Here is a 12,142-nt window from a genome sequence, read left to right on the forward strand (position 1 = left end):
TAATAATAATAATAATAATAATAATAATAATAATAATAATAATAATAATAATAATAATTATTATAATATAAAAAAAGAAACACGAAAGCAAATTAAGTAAGTGTTACTTCCGAGCGGTTCAGAGTTAGGGTTAGCTTGTATGGTGGTCCAGTTAACTATATTATATAAAGTAAGATAAGCTGGAACTCCTTCTCATTGTTTTTAGATTTAGTTGATTATAGCGATACTAGTATAGTGTCTATATTCGAGCACATGTTTAATGAATTTTTTTCTGTATTATCAGCCATTCCATAATTAAAACTTTGTACGTTTTTGTAGTTTTCAGCTACAAAGAGATTCTCTCTCTTCGGTTTTTTCTTTTTTTTTTTTTTTTTTTTTTTTAATAGATATATATATACAACATTTAAGGAAGAAAGTAATATAAAACCTATGGTTTTATATGTACAAGCTACATATAGTTCATATCAATGATAAATACATACTATAAACAACGAGCAGGAGTCTCTTACCACCGATCTCAATGCTGTGCTAACCGTGACTTGAGCTTTTTTTTTCTTTTTTTTTTCTTTTTTTTTTATATATACATATTTGCTTGTATGAGTGTCAACTCTTCTTGAATCATCCCATGTTTTTAAGTTGAGAATTCATATTGTACCATTTATGCGACTTTTATTCATCACGCTCTAATCCTGTTATACTACGTTATATACCATATAAGAGAGATAAAACCGAGAATGTCAGTTCGATTGTTTTTCTTCGTAGACGCAACCATCATTTTATAATCATCATTCGTCACTTGTCGTCTTGATTATTGTAATAATAATCATTATTGTTAGTATCCTAATGAGAGATAAAAAAAAAAGGAAATGCGTATTCTTTCATACATATATATGTATGTTTACTGATTACGCGATACGTGTGTCTTCGGTGTTCGCGCGCGTGATATGTATGCATATATATGTATATATGGTTGCAAGTATTTACGATGTGTATACACACCCCCTCCACACACACACACGCGCATATATATATATATGCACATGACATGCAATTATTCATAAATAAATTGAATACAATTGACTTTATGTAGAATGAAGTGAAGAAAAGAAAATACGAAAAAAGAAAAACACAATTGTTCTGCGCATTATATATATATATAAAAATTTTTTAATATAAAGTCATGAAGATAAAAGTCCACAAAAAAAAAAGCATACAACTGAGATATTTAAATTAACATTGTTGTACACAGTGATACAATTATAATATAAGCATATATATAAATAAAATCTATTAGAAAATATATGCTCGAAGTTGTTCAATTTAGTTTTTATAAATATATACATATATATATATATTTATATTATCTATTTAATATTTACTTTTTGTATTTCTTATTTGGCGTGCGCAACATTTTATGGCCGATATGACTGATTACTATATTTATGGCTGGTATCCTCTGCACACTGCATCTCACTAGTACCTCATCGAAAAATCTAAGTAATCCAAAATGAAGTGGCTGATAGCCCATTCACATAAACTTACTAGATGCGCATAACGTTATATTTCAGGAAACTCTTCCAACCGTCCACCTAGAAAGAAGACGAAGAAGAATACTCAAAGTGCACCACAACCTACGACATCGGCAACTGTTGCTCCGGTAAGATAACATTCCAATGTAATAAGACTGTAAACGTGACAAGATTAATGGGTATTGTTGTAATATTAATAAATTATACATATCATTAGATATTAATTATACATATTATTAAAATTTTCAATATTTTCATGTTTCAGATGTTTTTTCATAGAAATGTGTGAAATTATTCTATGCTCAAAAAAAAGAAAAAAGATATTTCATAAACATAGGTAGTTTAAAGCTTTATTCAAAAGTTATAACATAAATTATAAAACTGTCTAAATGTGAAAATACTAAATGGTGTAGAATAAGGTCACAAAGTTTCTATGAAAAACCATCTGACACCCTTTATAATTAATATTAGCATCACGTAATTGTGTTAGTTATGCTTGTACGATACATTTATGCTAGTAGAGATGACAACAAATATAAATAATTATTTTATAATATATTTTTTAGGCACTTAATCATACAGGAAGTTTATTAATGAATAGTCAACCAACAACAAATTCTGCGGGACCAATAGTAAAGGCAGCACCAGTAACTCAGTCTAGCAATATTCCTGCTGATCAAGGTCAGTTAGAGTTTGTATTTTATAAATAATCGACAAATATATTAAATCTCTGTGTAATTTGTATTGTACTTGTTATTAAGGTGGCAATAATCAGCAATCTGTAGCGGTAGCCGCTGTTACCGCGAGTCAAGGGATGCCTGTTGCAAGTCATGCATCTATGCCTGCCCAACCTCCGCGACCGACTGCAATGGCTACAGCTGCACCTGTTAAAAAGCCAACACCGCCGCCTCCGACTACTTCTAATCCACCAACTCCATCAGTATCCGTACCAACACCACCACCCAGTGTTACGCCGACTAATACTAACACTGTGGTAGCATCACCAGTTGTGCCTCAGGCACCACAGCCTCCAGCATCTGTTAATTCTTACCCAAATGCGAATACGCCTGTTTCAACGGATGGAACAACATTAAATCAACAGACGGACCTTTTGCAGCCATATAGCAATCTCGGTAAATATTTAGAATCCTTATTTAAATTATATAAACTCATTTTTATTTTTAAAAATTTAATCATTTGATAATCAGTTATTGCAATCATTTGTAATAACAAATCATTTGATTGTTTTTTTTTTGTTTTATACAGCTTCTGTTCCTACAACGCAGTCATTGGAACAAAGTCTTGCTATAAAGAAAGATACACATATACCAATGATTTCATCTCTTCATACAAGTAATAACACGAATTTAAATTTACTGCCAGAAATAAAAAATCCTGTTAATATGATGCCTACGAGTATGGCGCCGAATATGAATCTGGGAAATATGGTTAATTTAAATATGAATATGCCACAAGGAATAACAGCGTCACATATGTCAATGCACTCTCAATTAGAAAATATGATAAATACAACGTCTCCTTTGACCAACATACCTAATTCACATGTTACAATGTCACAACATTCTAACGGATTTCCGAATGTAAAGCGTGACACTTCACCACCGAACATGTTGAATAATAATGGCATTCCAGCAGTTAATGTGGGAATGAACATGACAGGAATTTCATCAATTTTTGATCCTATCCCTGTAGTTTCCATGCCAATGCAGATTTCACAAGTACCTTTAAAGAAAGATGAGAAGCAGCCTCTTCCTATCTCGCAGCAACAAATGGCACAAAAAATAGATGGTAGGTTTTCTAGCGTATGTTTTATTTGAAAAATAAATATATTGCACGTGTTAATACTAATATGGCATCTTACATTTGCTTAAGTTACACTTGTTGCTTTATATATTAATGCATGTTTCGTATTATTCTGATTGTGTTATTTCTTTTTTTTTTCTTTTATTTATAACAATCATATTACTAATCTTATTTTTGTCTTTTTTAATGCATGCAATATATTAAGAACATGTTTAAATTATTCCATGGCATATTGGCTACATAAATATGGGAAGTTATTTTTAAAAGCTTGTTATTAATGTAATCAAATGTGCTGTACTATTAACCGCTTACTAATCAAAACTATAATGCTGGTGCTCTAGGTGGAGCTCTTTTTGCAGAAATGAATGCATTGGGTATACAATCGATGGGCAATCACTCGAGTTCTCAGCTCTTGCCTGAAAAGAAAATGACTCCACCCGATTCAAAAAATCCTGCTTCAAACTTTGCATCAGCTTTTAAGAACAAGGTATTGTATATGATTTTTTATTTTGATTTTGATTTAACAAAGAGATGCCATTCATGCTTACATTTAAATTAAATGATACAGACCGTCGAACAAAACGTTAAGAATGCGTCCTCGTGGTCGTCCTTGGCTCAAGCCTCGAGTCCTCAATCTACTGCAGGAAGTAGTATGAAAAGCGCTGCTAGAGATACTTTCCAGGCGTTCAAAAAACAAGCCAAAGAGAAGCAAGATAGGGTAAGTAAGAAAACAAATATATGGGGTAGTAAAAAAGGGTTACATATTTGAAGGGCTTATAATATTTACAAAGACGAGTAAAAAATGTCTAATTAACATAGATCCTAAAATCAATTCTTTTGATGTAAATTTTATTATTCATGAGCATTCGATACCGTGAGTTTCTCTTTTATTTACTACCCTTGCGTTACTATTGATTTAACGTTGATATTCATTAATCTTTCATTGACTCATAAAAAGATATTATTACGATTTCTTTTTTTCCGAATAAAAACACAAATAAATGTTCTATAAAACAGCAAAGGGCGCTTTTGGAGCAACAAGAGATGCGTAGACAGCAAAAGGAACAAGCTGAGCGAGAACGACTGCGACAAGAGAACGAAAAAAGACGAGAACGCGAGGAAGAAGATGCTTTAGAGAAAGCAAGAAAATCTGTTGGCGAACAACCAGGTACCTCTATGACTGCCACAACAAGAGCTGAAGAAGTTAAAGCCATTGCTGATACGGATAGCAGTAGTCCAAGTCATTCATCTAATCAGGACAAAGCTGCCGCCGAAAGAGAACGACAAAGGCTACGGGAACAAGAACGAAGACGACGTGAAGCGGTAAGTGTTTCATTAATTGTTCTATTATTTATTACTTCAATACTTATGTTTAATCAAAAGATAGATTTAGGTTCGTTTCAATTGTTAATTTAACATTACCTCTGTGATCGTTATAGAGTTTTCATACATTTTTATAAATAGTTTTTTATTTTTGGATGAAAAAAATATAATAACAATTAATTAGAAAGTTATTTCTATTAGCTTTGATCATAATGTAAATTAGAAAATTTCTTAATATAATACAATGATAGATACATATATTATTCTACACGAATATAATACAGTTATACGTACGTATATTAGGTCTACCAGAAAGTTCTGTCTGATAATGCCATCTCAAGTTTCAATATGTATGAACGTCTTCATTTGGAAGAGATATATGGTTGTCTTTTTTTTAGTTTATTGTAATTTTGTTTAATTCACGAACGAACTAACAGAACTTTCCTGTAGGCCTTATATATAGATTAAAATATATCAATTCAATAATTTGTTAATATAAAATATTTAATATAATATCTTTTTTTCATTTTGTGTTTGAGATAATACGGATTATTAATTCTTAGTGCATAGAGAAAGAGAAAGGAAAGATAGGAACTAATATAAAAGATATATTAAAATTAAATATATTAAAATTAATTAATTAGGAATGATATATATATATATATAGTAAATGCGTGTGTAATTGTTGATGGTTCGCGATATATCATCAGCGGAAATTTTCTTCGAAGGCGTATTCGCCAAAGAATGGGTATATTTATCTTTTCAGATGGCTGGTGCAATTGACATGAACATGCAAAGTGATTTGATGGCTGCATTTGAAGAATCATTATAATGTTGCTATTTACTGCTCATAATAAATCCATTGAAACTGGGCAGGACTTGGAATATTTGCCGCTGGACAATATCTACAAAGACATTTTAATGATATACGTTCTCCCATCTTGTTTAATCAAATCTAGAAAGAAAAATAGTGAAAAAAAGAAAAAAAAACAAAGATAGAGAACTGTTATATAATTATAATGTCGATTTTAAAAAAGAAAAAGGAATGAGAAACAAGGGGTCGGTACCGACAGTGGAGGATAAGGGAAAGGGACAGAGCGCATAACAGCATTAACAAGTTATCAATGTATATGCAATAACAAGGCAAGCAGTGTACTTGTTTGTAAAATGGTGGTGCAGTTGGGACATTCCAACGAAGAAGCCTAAAAAAAACGAATCAAGTTTAAACGATCATCGCGTCTGATCGTAATCGGATTTCTACAAAGACGGTATACATATATATATCGATATATATATATTTGCAAATGCATCATTGTGAAAAGATGGACACCCAAGTGTGACCATGTAATTAGAAAAAAAAAATAGTTACACGGAATACTTCGAAAAATATTATACACTGAACTCTGTTGTGTTAAATTTTTCCGGTTTTCATAAGTTTGTATTGATATGTACATTTAAAAATTTATCTGGAATTTTTATTAAGAAATGAATGCGAGAGGGTGAGAGAGAACGCGCATGAGATAGGTTTGCGTGAAATATATATTAAGCGAATGCGTTAGATCATAAGAATGAAAGAGGGAATGTACGGAAAAAAAGAAAATGAAGAAGGAGAAGAAGAAGATGAAGAAAATGATAATGATGATGATGACGAAACAAAAAACAAAAACAGATATTGCGTATATTTAGTTAAGTTTTATATTTTTCCACTTTCAGTCATTAATCGTTGGTAGGATTTACATAGACGGTGTTTCTGCCAATAGTAAATAGAATTATTCGCTATTATTAATAATTTCATGTAGATTTTTCTTTTGCAACTATGAATATAGAATATTGTCATTTGTCTTTACCTTTATAAAAAGAGAACAAGAGAGTGAGAGAGAGAGAAGTGGGGGGCAGATAGGGAGGTAGAGACAAATGTTCGCGTTTTAAATTCATCCGCGAACTTGCAATTCATACGCGCGGATTACTGCATCGATTTTCAAGTTATTCGCGTTTAACTCATCATAGAACAAAGTCGTCAATTATTACGAGTTATTGAAGAAAAATAAAATAATAAAATAAAAATAAAATAATAAAATAAACTAAACTAAACTAAACTAAACTAAACTAAACTAAACTAAACTAAAAAATGAGGAAAAAATATTAAAACGATAAGAGAAAAAAGATAATTGTAATTTCGAATGTAGTTTAACTCGATCTTATACTACCAACTATTAGAACGGACGATTCGCGGTACGATACGTAAAATTAAATCTCGGATAACGTATTACTATTTTACGCGTCTCCCGATGGTATATCCTGGCCTGTAATAATTAGGATATTGTTTAACAAAATATAGAAAAAAAAGATATACAATAATCAAACAAGCAAACAAAGATAAAAAAAAAAGACAGAAAGAAAAGAAGAATTTATATTTATTCGATCAGAGTCATACTCGTACGAGTTTGGTATCGTCATTGAGAGAATAGGTGGGGGTGATGGGGATGACAAGGGACTCTTTAGATAAAACATTATCACAATTTTCGATCGACAATTTTATGTACAACTTAATTATGTAGTTTCGAGTTATCGTCTACGATCTTCGTTGTACGATGAATGGAACAATAGATGACAAGAATTTTGTTAACGAAATTGAAAGTCGAGAGTACGTCGATGAGTGGAAAGAGAAAGATAGCAACGCGAAATATTAATAATTAATAGAAGAGAAGGTATAATAGCGCGTGATCATTCAACGATGAAACATTGACGAACGTAAAATCATCTACCTCGATCGTTTCAAAGTATACAAAAATATACAAAATACAAAACGATAAGAATCGTAGAAAGTACTCACGAAGACGAAAAAAAGAAACTCTATTTTATTTTAACGTTAATAACGTCGAAAATATTTTACTTTTTTTAGGGAATTTTCGAATATATTATTGTGATTAATTGGATTGGCCGTAGTAACAAGCATTATTTCGAGCCAATATTTAGTAAAATATTAGAAAAAAATATCTTCTCTCGTATGGGAGTTTATTAAGATTATATCATTCGATTAGGCTATAAATTTAATCATATAAATTTAATTTGATTTCTTTTAGACTAGATGTATTTATTAAAATAACAAAAAAGAAGTGATAGGAGTTTGAGAAAGAAAATACATACAGGTAACGCTATTTTTACCTAATCGATCAAAAAAGTTAATTTTCTTAAACTCCATTTTCATCATTGATGAAATTTATTATTGTAAATAATGTGACATTTTGTCTGAGCATGCAGATGTCATTAAATTATTAGTATTATATTTTGGTATTGTCAAATGAAAACAAGTGAAGATGAATGCAATAAGATTTTCCACAGTTTCCTTGATCTCGATTAACATTATTAATAATTGATATATCTTATGAATTGCGACGAAAAGTTAATAGATGGAAAGTTTTAAAATATTAAAAAAAAAAAAAAAAAAAAAAAAAAAAAAAAAAAAAAAAAAAANATAATAATATAATAGTAATAATAATAATAATAATAATAATAATATTATTATTATTACTATAAGAATTAATAAAAATAAAAAAAAAAAAAAAAAAATAAAAAATAAAAAAAAAAATAAAAAAGGAAGAAAGAAAAAAAAATAAAAAAACAAATAAGTCTTCCATCTTCCATTCTTCTTTTTGTCGCTGTGATCCCAGAGCTGCCTGACTCTGACAAAAAAAATTAAATTTCCTGTATATGTTTACAAAAGACAAAATTCTTCTTTCTTGTTATCATTGTTATTAATATTAATATTGTTATTATTTTTTTATTGTAAATATAATTCAATTTAATTATGATTACTTATCATAGTAACTATTGATTTTCAATTGAATAGAGGTGATTCCGTTTTTCGTCTTCGTTTTCATATTTGCGTTTATCGTCGAAGCTCATTCGAGAGCTTCTCTATCTACGTTTGATAATTATTATTTAATATATAATATTTTTTAGATGTCAATATATCAATTTATCGAACGGTGATTATATATTATATACTCTCGTGGTGTAGTATTCATTTTAGCGAGAAATAATGGACTAATTTTTTTGACAGACTTTGAGAAACAGAACATTAATAATAATGTTCATTTAATAAAAAATCTTTCAAACGAGATATTAGGAAAAAGAAAACAAATTTGGCAAGATAGATAGAAGAGATCGTGGGAGGATGAAAACAATGATGAAGAGAAAAAGAAATTCTTTCCCCTCAATCGGCATATTCTCGACTTCTTCGATAAAATGGCGGCAGGGAAATGTCGTACAAGATAGATAAGAAAGTGTGTGAGAGAGAGTGAGAGATTGAAAAAAAAGAAGAAAAATATACATAACTCTTGTCTTTGATTAACAAGAGAAACACAAACGATAATAAAATTATTAATCGTTGGAAAGAGAAAACAAAAATTGATTCGAAAAATGAAACGAAGGATTTTTTTCTAAAAAAAGAAAAGAAAACGATAAAAAAAAAAAACAAATGCTTTTCCCTTCGAGATGAATAGTTTTCTCTGAGGAAATAATAAAAAAAAAAAGAAAGGGTGTATCTGTCGGTATTCAGTACATTCTTAGTAATATTTAGAGATATTGTATTATATAAAGATCCTGCGATTTTTCTCGTGTGATCGTGAGACTTTGTCGGAGACTTTTTTAAGAGCATTTTTTTTTGTACTTGATCAAATTTGAACTTACTTAGACATCATTTTTGTTTCTCTAATCATGTCGTATATCTCGTCGTTTCATTCTTCGTGAAATTCTTAGTTTCTTTATCGATTATTACTTTAAATCGAGAGAAAGTTAGATGGATGAATGGATAGATAGATAGAGAAAAAAAGAAAGAAAGAGAGAGAGAGAGAGAGAGAGAGAGAGAGAGAGAGAGTCGAAGTACAAAAATCAAAATGATTTTTTTATTTTTGGCAGAACGGTCGATAATAATATTTCCACCACGATTAAATCGTCATCAATGAAAAAAAATGGATATATCATTTTTTTTTGATAAAAGAAAAGTAAACAAGAAAGAATTTTTCTTATTCTTCTCGTGTGATATATCTTCTTTTCTTTTTTTTTTTCATTCGAATGATTGTAGCTCTTCATGGATATTGCGATTTTTTGAATATTTTTATTCAATGATCGAATTTAAAAAGAAGGGGAGAGAGATAAAAAAGAATTATAATTAAAAGAACAAATATATCGATCTTGCCTTCTTAATGTATTACGAAAATCGATGTAATATTATTATTATTGTTATTACTATTATTATTCTTTTTTTTTTTTTTTTATTTTTATTAATTCTTATAGTAATAATAATAATATTATTATTATTATTATTATTATTATTACTATTATATTATTATTGTAATTGTAAGTAAAACATAATTGTTGTGCAATTGCAAATATAATAGAAATTAGAAGAGAAATAAGGTAGGCAAGATTGGCAGCTGAGCGTGCCTGTGTCGTGTATAATAATTAATTTTTAAATGCTATAACGAGATTTTTACTCGATAATTTAAATAAATTTGCGACATATACATTTTCGTTCACTAGTTTATACTGTGTGTAAACAATTATGCACACATTTAAATGCGAACAAAAATTGAAATACGCAATGATGATGCCTATCGAAATATATATATATATTAGCAACAAAAATGATGAATAATTGATCATTATGGTGATATTGTAAATGCGTTTTTCGATAAGTCAACTACAATAATAATAAAAAACATACCATGCGCGCGCGCGCACACACATATATTTTTGTTTGTTTTTTTTTTCTCTCCTTTTGATTTAATAAACGACAAGTTTGTTTATTACAACAACCATTTTATTTCCTTTTTCAGTAATACTAAAGATTGTTAAATTTGTTCGATATATATATGCACACATATATATCGAATTGCTTTAATCATTTTTCATCGATCGATTCGTCGAATAACTCCATGAGTTTGGAAAACGAAACGAAATAATAATAATAATGATATATAATTATTCCAATAATAATTATAATTATGTAATATTATTAATAATGATAATATTAATAATAATAACAATAATAATAACAATAACGTTGCATCTCGTAATAAATCACGAGGACGATTATGTTCTCTAACATGGAGGTATGCAAAAATCCTAAAAGCGTCGATAGATAAGTGAAAGATAAATGATTTATGAATGAAACGTACAGATGCAATAAAAAAAGCGAATGAGAAATGAAAGAAAGAGAATGAATGTAAGATGGGATGTGTCTTTTATTCTCGTGCGTTTTAATCGCTCGAGAGTGTGTATGAATGAAAATAATAAGAAATAATACAAAAAGATTCAGAAAAACGGGAATAAATGTTTTAGAAATCTTAGGTATTATTATTATTATTATTATTATTATTGTATAATATGTGGTTTGTAATTGTACATAAGAAAAGGAGATTTATCGGCAGCAATTAAACCGTATACATATATATGTAAAAAAAATGATAAGAATACTAAAAATTCATATACGTTAATGCGTACACATAGAACACAACACACGTGAATATCACAAAATTCAACATTATATACACACATACATCTCTCTATATATGTGATAAGGGTTTGTAACTATTTAAGGGACATCGATAGAAAAGAAAGATGAAGATTAACAAAAATAAAAAAAAAATGATAAAAAAAAAAGAAATCCCCTTCCTCATACACGCACGCACACACACACACACACACACACACACACACACACCCATACACATGACGAAGCGACGGTGTATTACCTACTAGATCTCAGCGTAACTTTTAGAAGGTTTAAAGACATATATAATTCGTAAGTAACACCAAAATCACTCCGCTGTATCAAAAAGTAATTTTTTATATAAGTTCCCACACGGACGCACATCATCTCCAAACGGCACATGAGTTTAGTAGAATGTATTGCGACTAACGATGCAAGAGGATGGCTATAAAGATTAGAAAGAAGGGGAGAGAGAAAGAGAGAAAAACAGTGAGGGGGGAAAAAAAGAAAACGAAATAAAATGAAATCCAATCTAATCCAAGGAGCTTTGAAATGATTGTACATAAATAATAATGAAGAGCGATTAATAAATGGCGAAAATAAAGAGATACTTGATGTTGTTAAGTAAAGGAGAGCTATTTTAGTTTTACTCCGAATCATACTTTACGTTTCCTCCTGTGTTTTTTTTTTTTTTTTTTTTCCATCGTATTATTAACGATTCTATGTGTTTCTTCTTTCTTTTTTTAATTATTTTTGTTAATCTATCTCTCCTCCCCCTCCAAATACGATTTTTTCTTTTTCTTTAGATCTTGTTCGATACGATATAACTGAAATTTTTTAATCTTTTTTTTGCTAATAAAAATAAGACAGAGTTTTTCATTTAGTCATGTAAATTTTCAACGGTTTGATTTTTATTAATTTATATATACACATGAATAATTTAAGTACAGTATTTGTACCTCACAGAAAA

General features: G+C 29.2%; 1 protein-coding gene across 9 annotated transcripts in view; it reads left to right on the forward strand.

Annotated features, from left to right (window-relative positions):
• The window catches only part of LOC106789101 (bromodomain-containing protein 2-like), a 23,149-nt gene extending 15,641 nt beyond the window's left edge, over window positions 1-7,508 (forward strand). For 8 of the 9 annotated variants that reach the window (XM_014752978.1, XM_014752977.1, XM_014752971.1 and 5 more), the window contains 8 exons: window positions 1,569-1,657; window positions 2,096-2,210; window positions 2,291-2,662; window positions 2,796-3,338; window positions 3,695-3,840; window positions 3,922-4,071; window positions 4,371-4,676; window positions 5,443-7,508. In XM_014752978.1, the coding sequence (XP_014608464.1) occupies window positions 1,569-1,657; window positions 2,096-2,210; window positions 2,291-2,662; window positions 2,796-3,338; window positions 3,695-3,840; window positions 3,922-4,071; window positions 4,371-4,676; window positions 5,443-5,508 (1,787 nt within the window). In that variant the 3' untranslated portion in view covers window positions 5,509-7,508. The remainder of the gene's footprint in view (window positions 1-1,568; window positions 1,658-2,095; window positions 2,211-2,290; window positions 2,663-2,795; window positions 3,339-3,694; window positions 3,841-3,921; window positions 4,072-4,370; window positions 4,677-5,442) is intronic. The other variant, XM_014752976.1, reaches the window with a different exon arrangement.
• The last annotated feature ends 4,634 nt before the right edge of the window (window positions 7,509-12,142 follow it).

This window comes from Polistes canadensis, unplaced genomic scaffold (genome assembly GCF_001313835.1).
Source record: "Polistes canadensis isolate GaletaPanama2010 unplaced genomic scaffold, ASM131383v1 scaffold_164, whole genome shotgun sequence".
NCBI lineage: Eukaryota > Metazoa > Arthropoda > Insecta > Hymenoptera > Vespidae > Polistes > Polistes canadensis.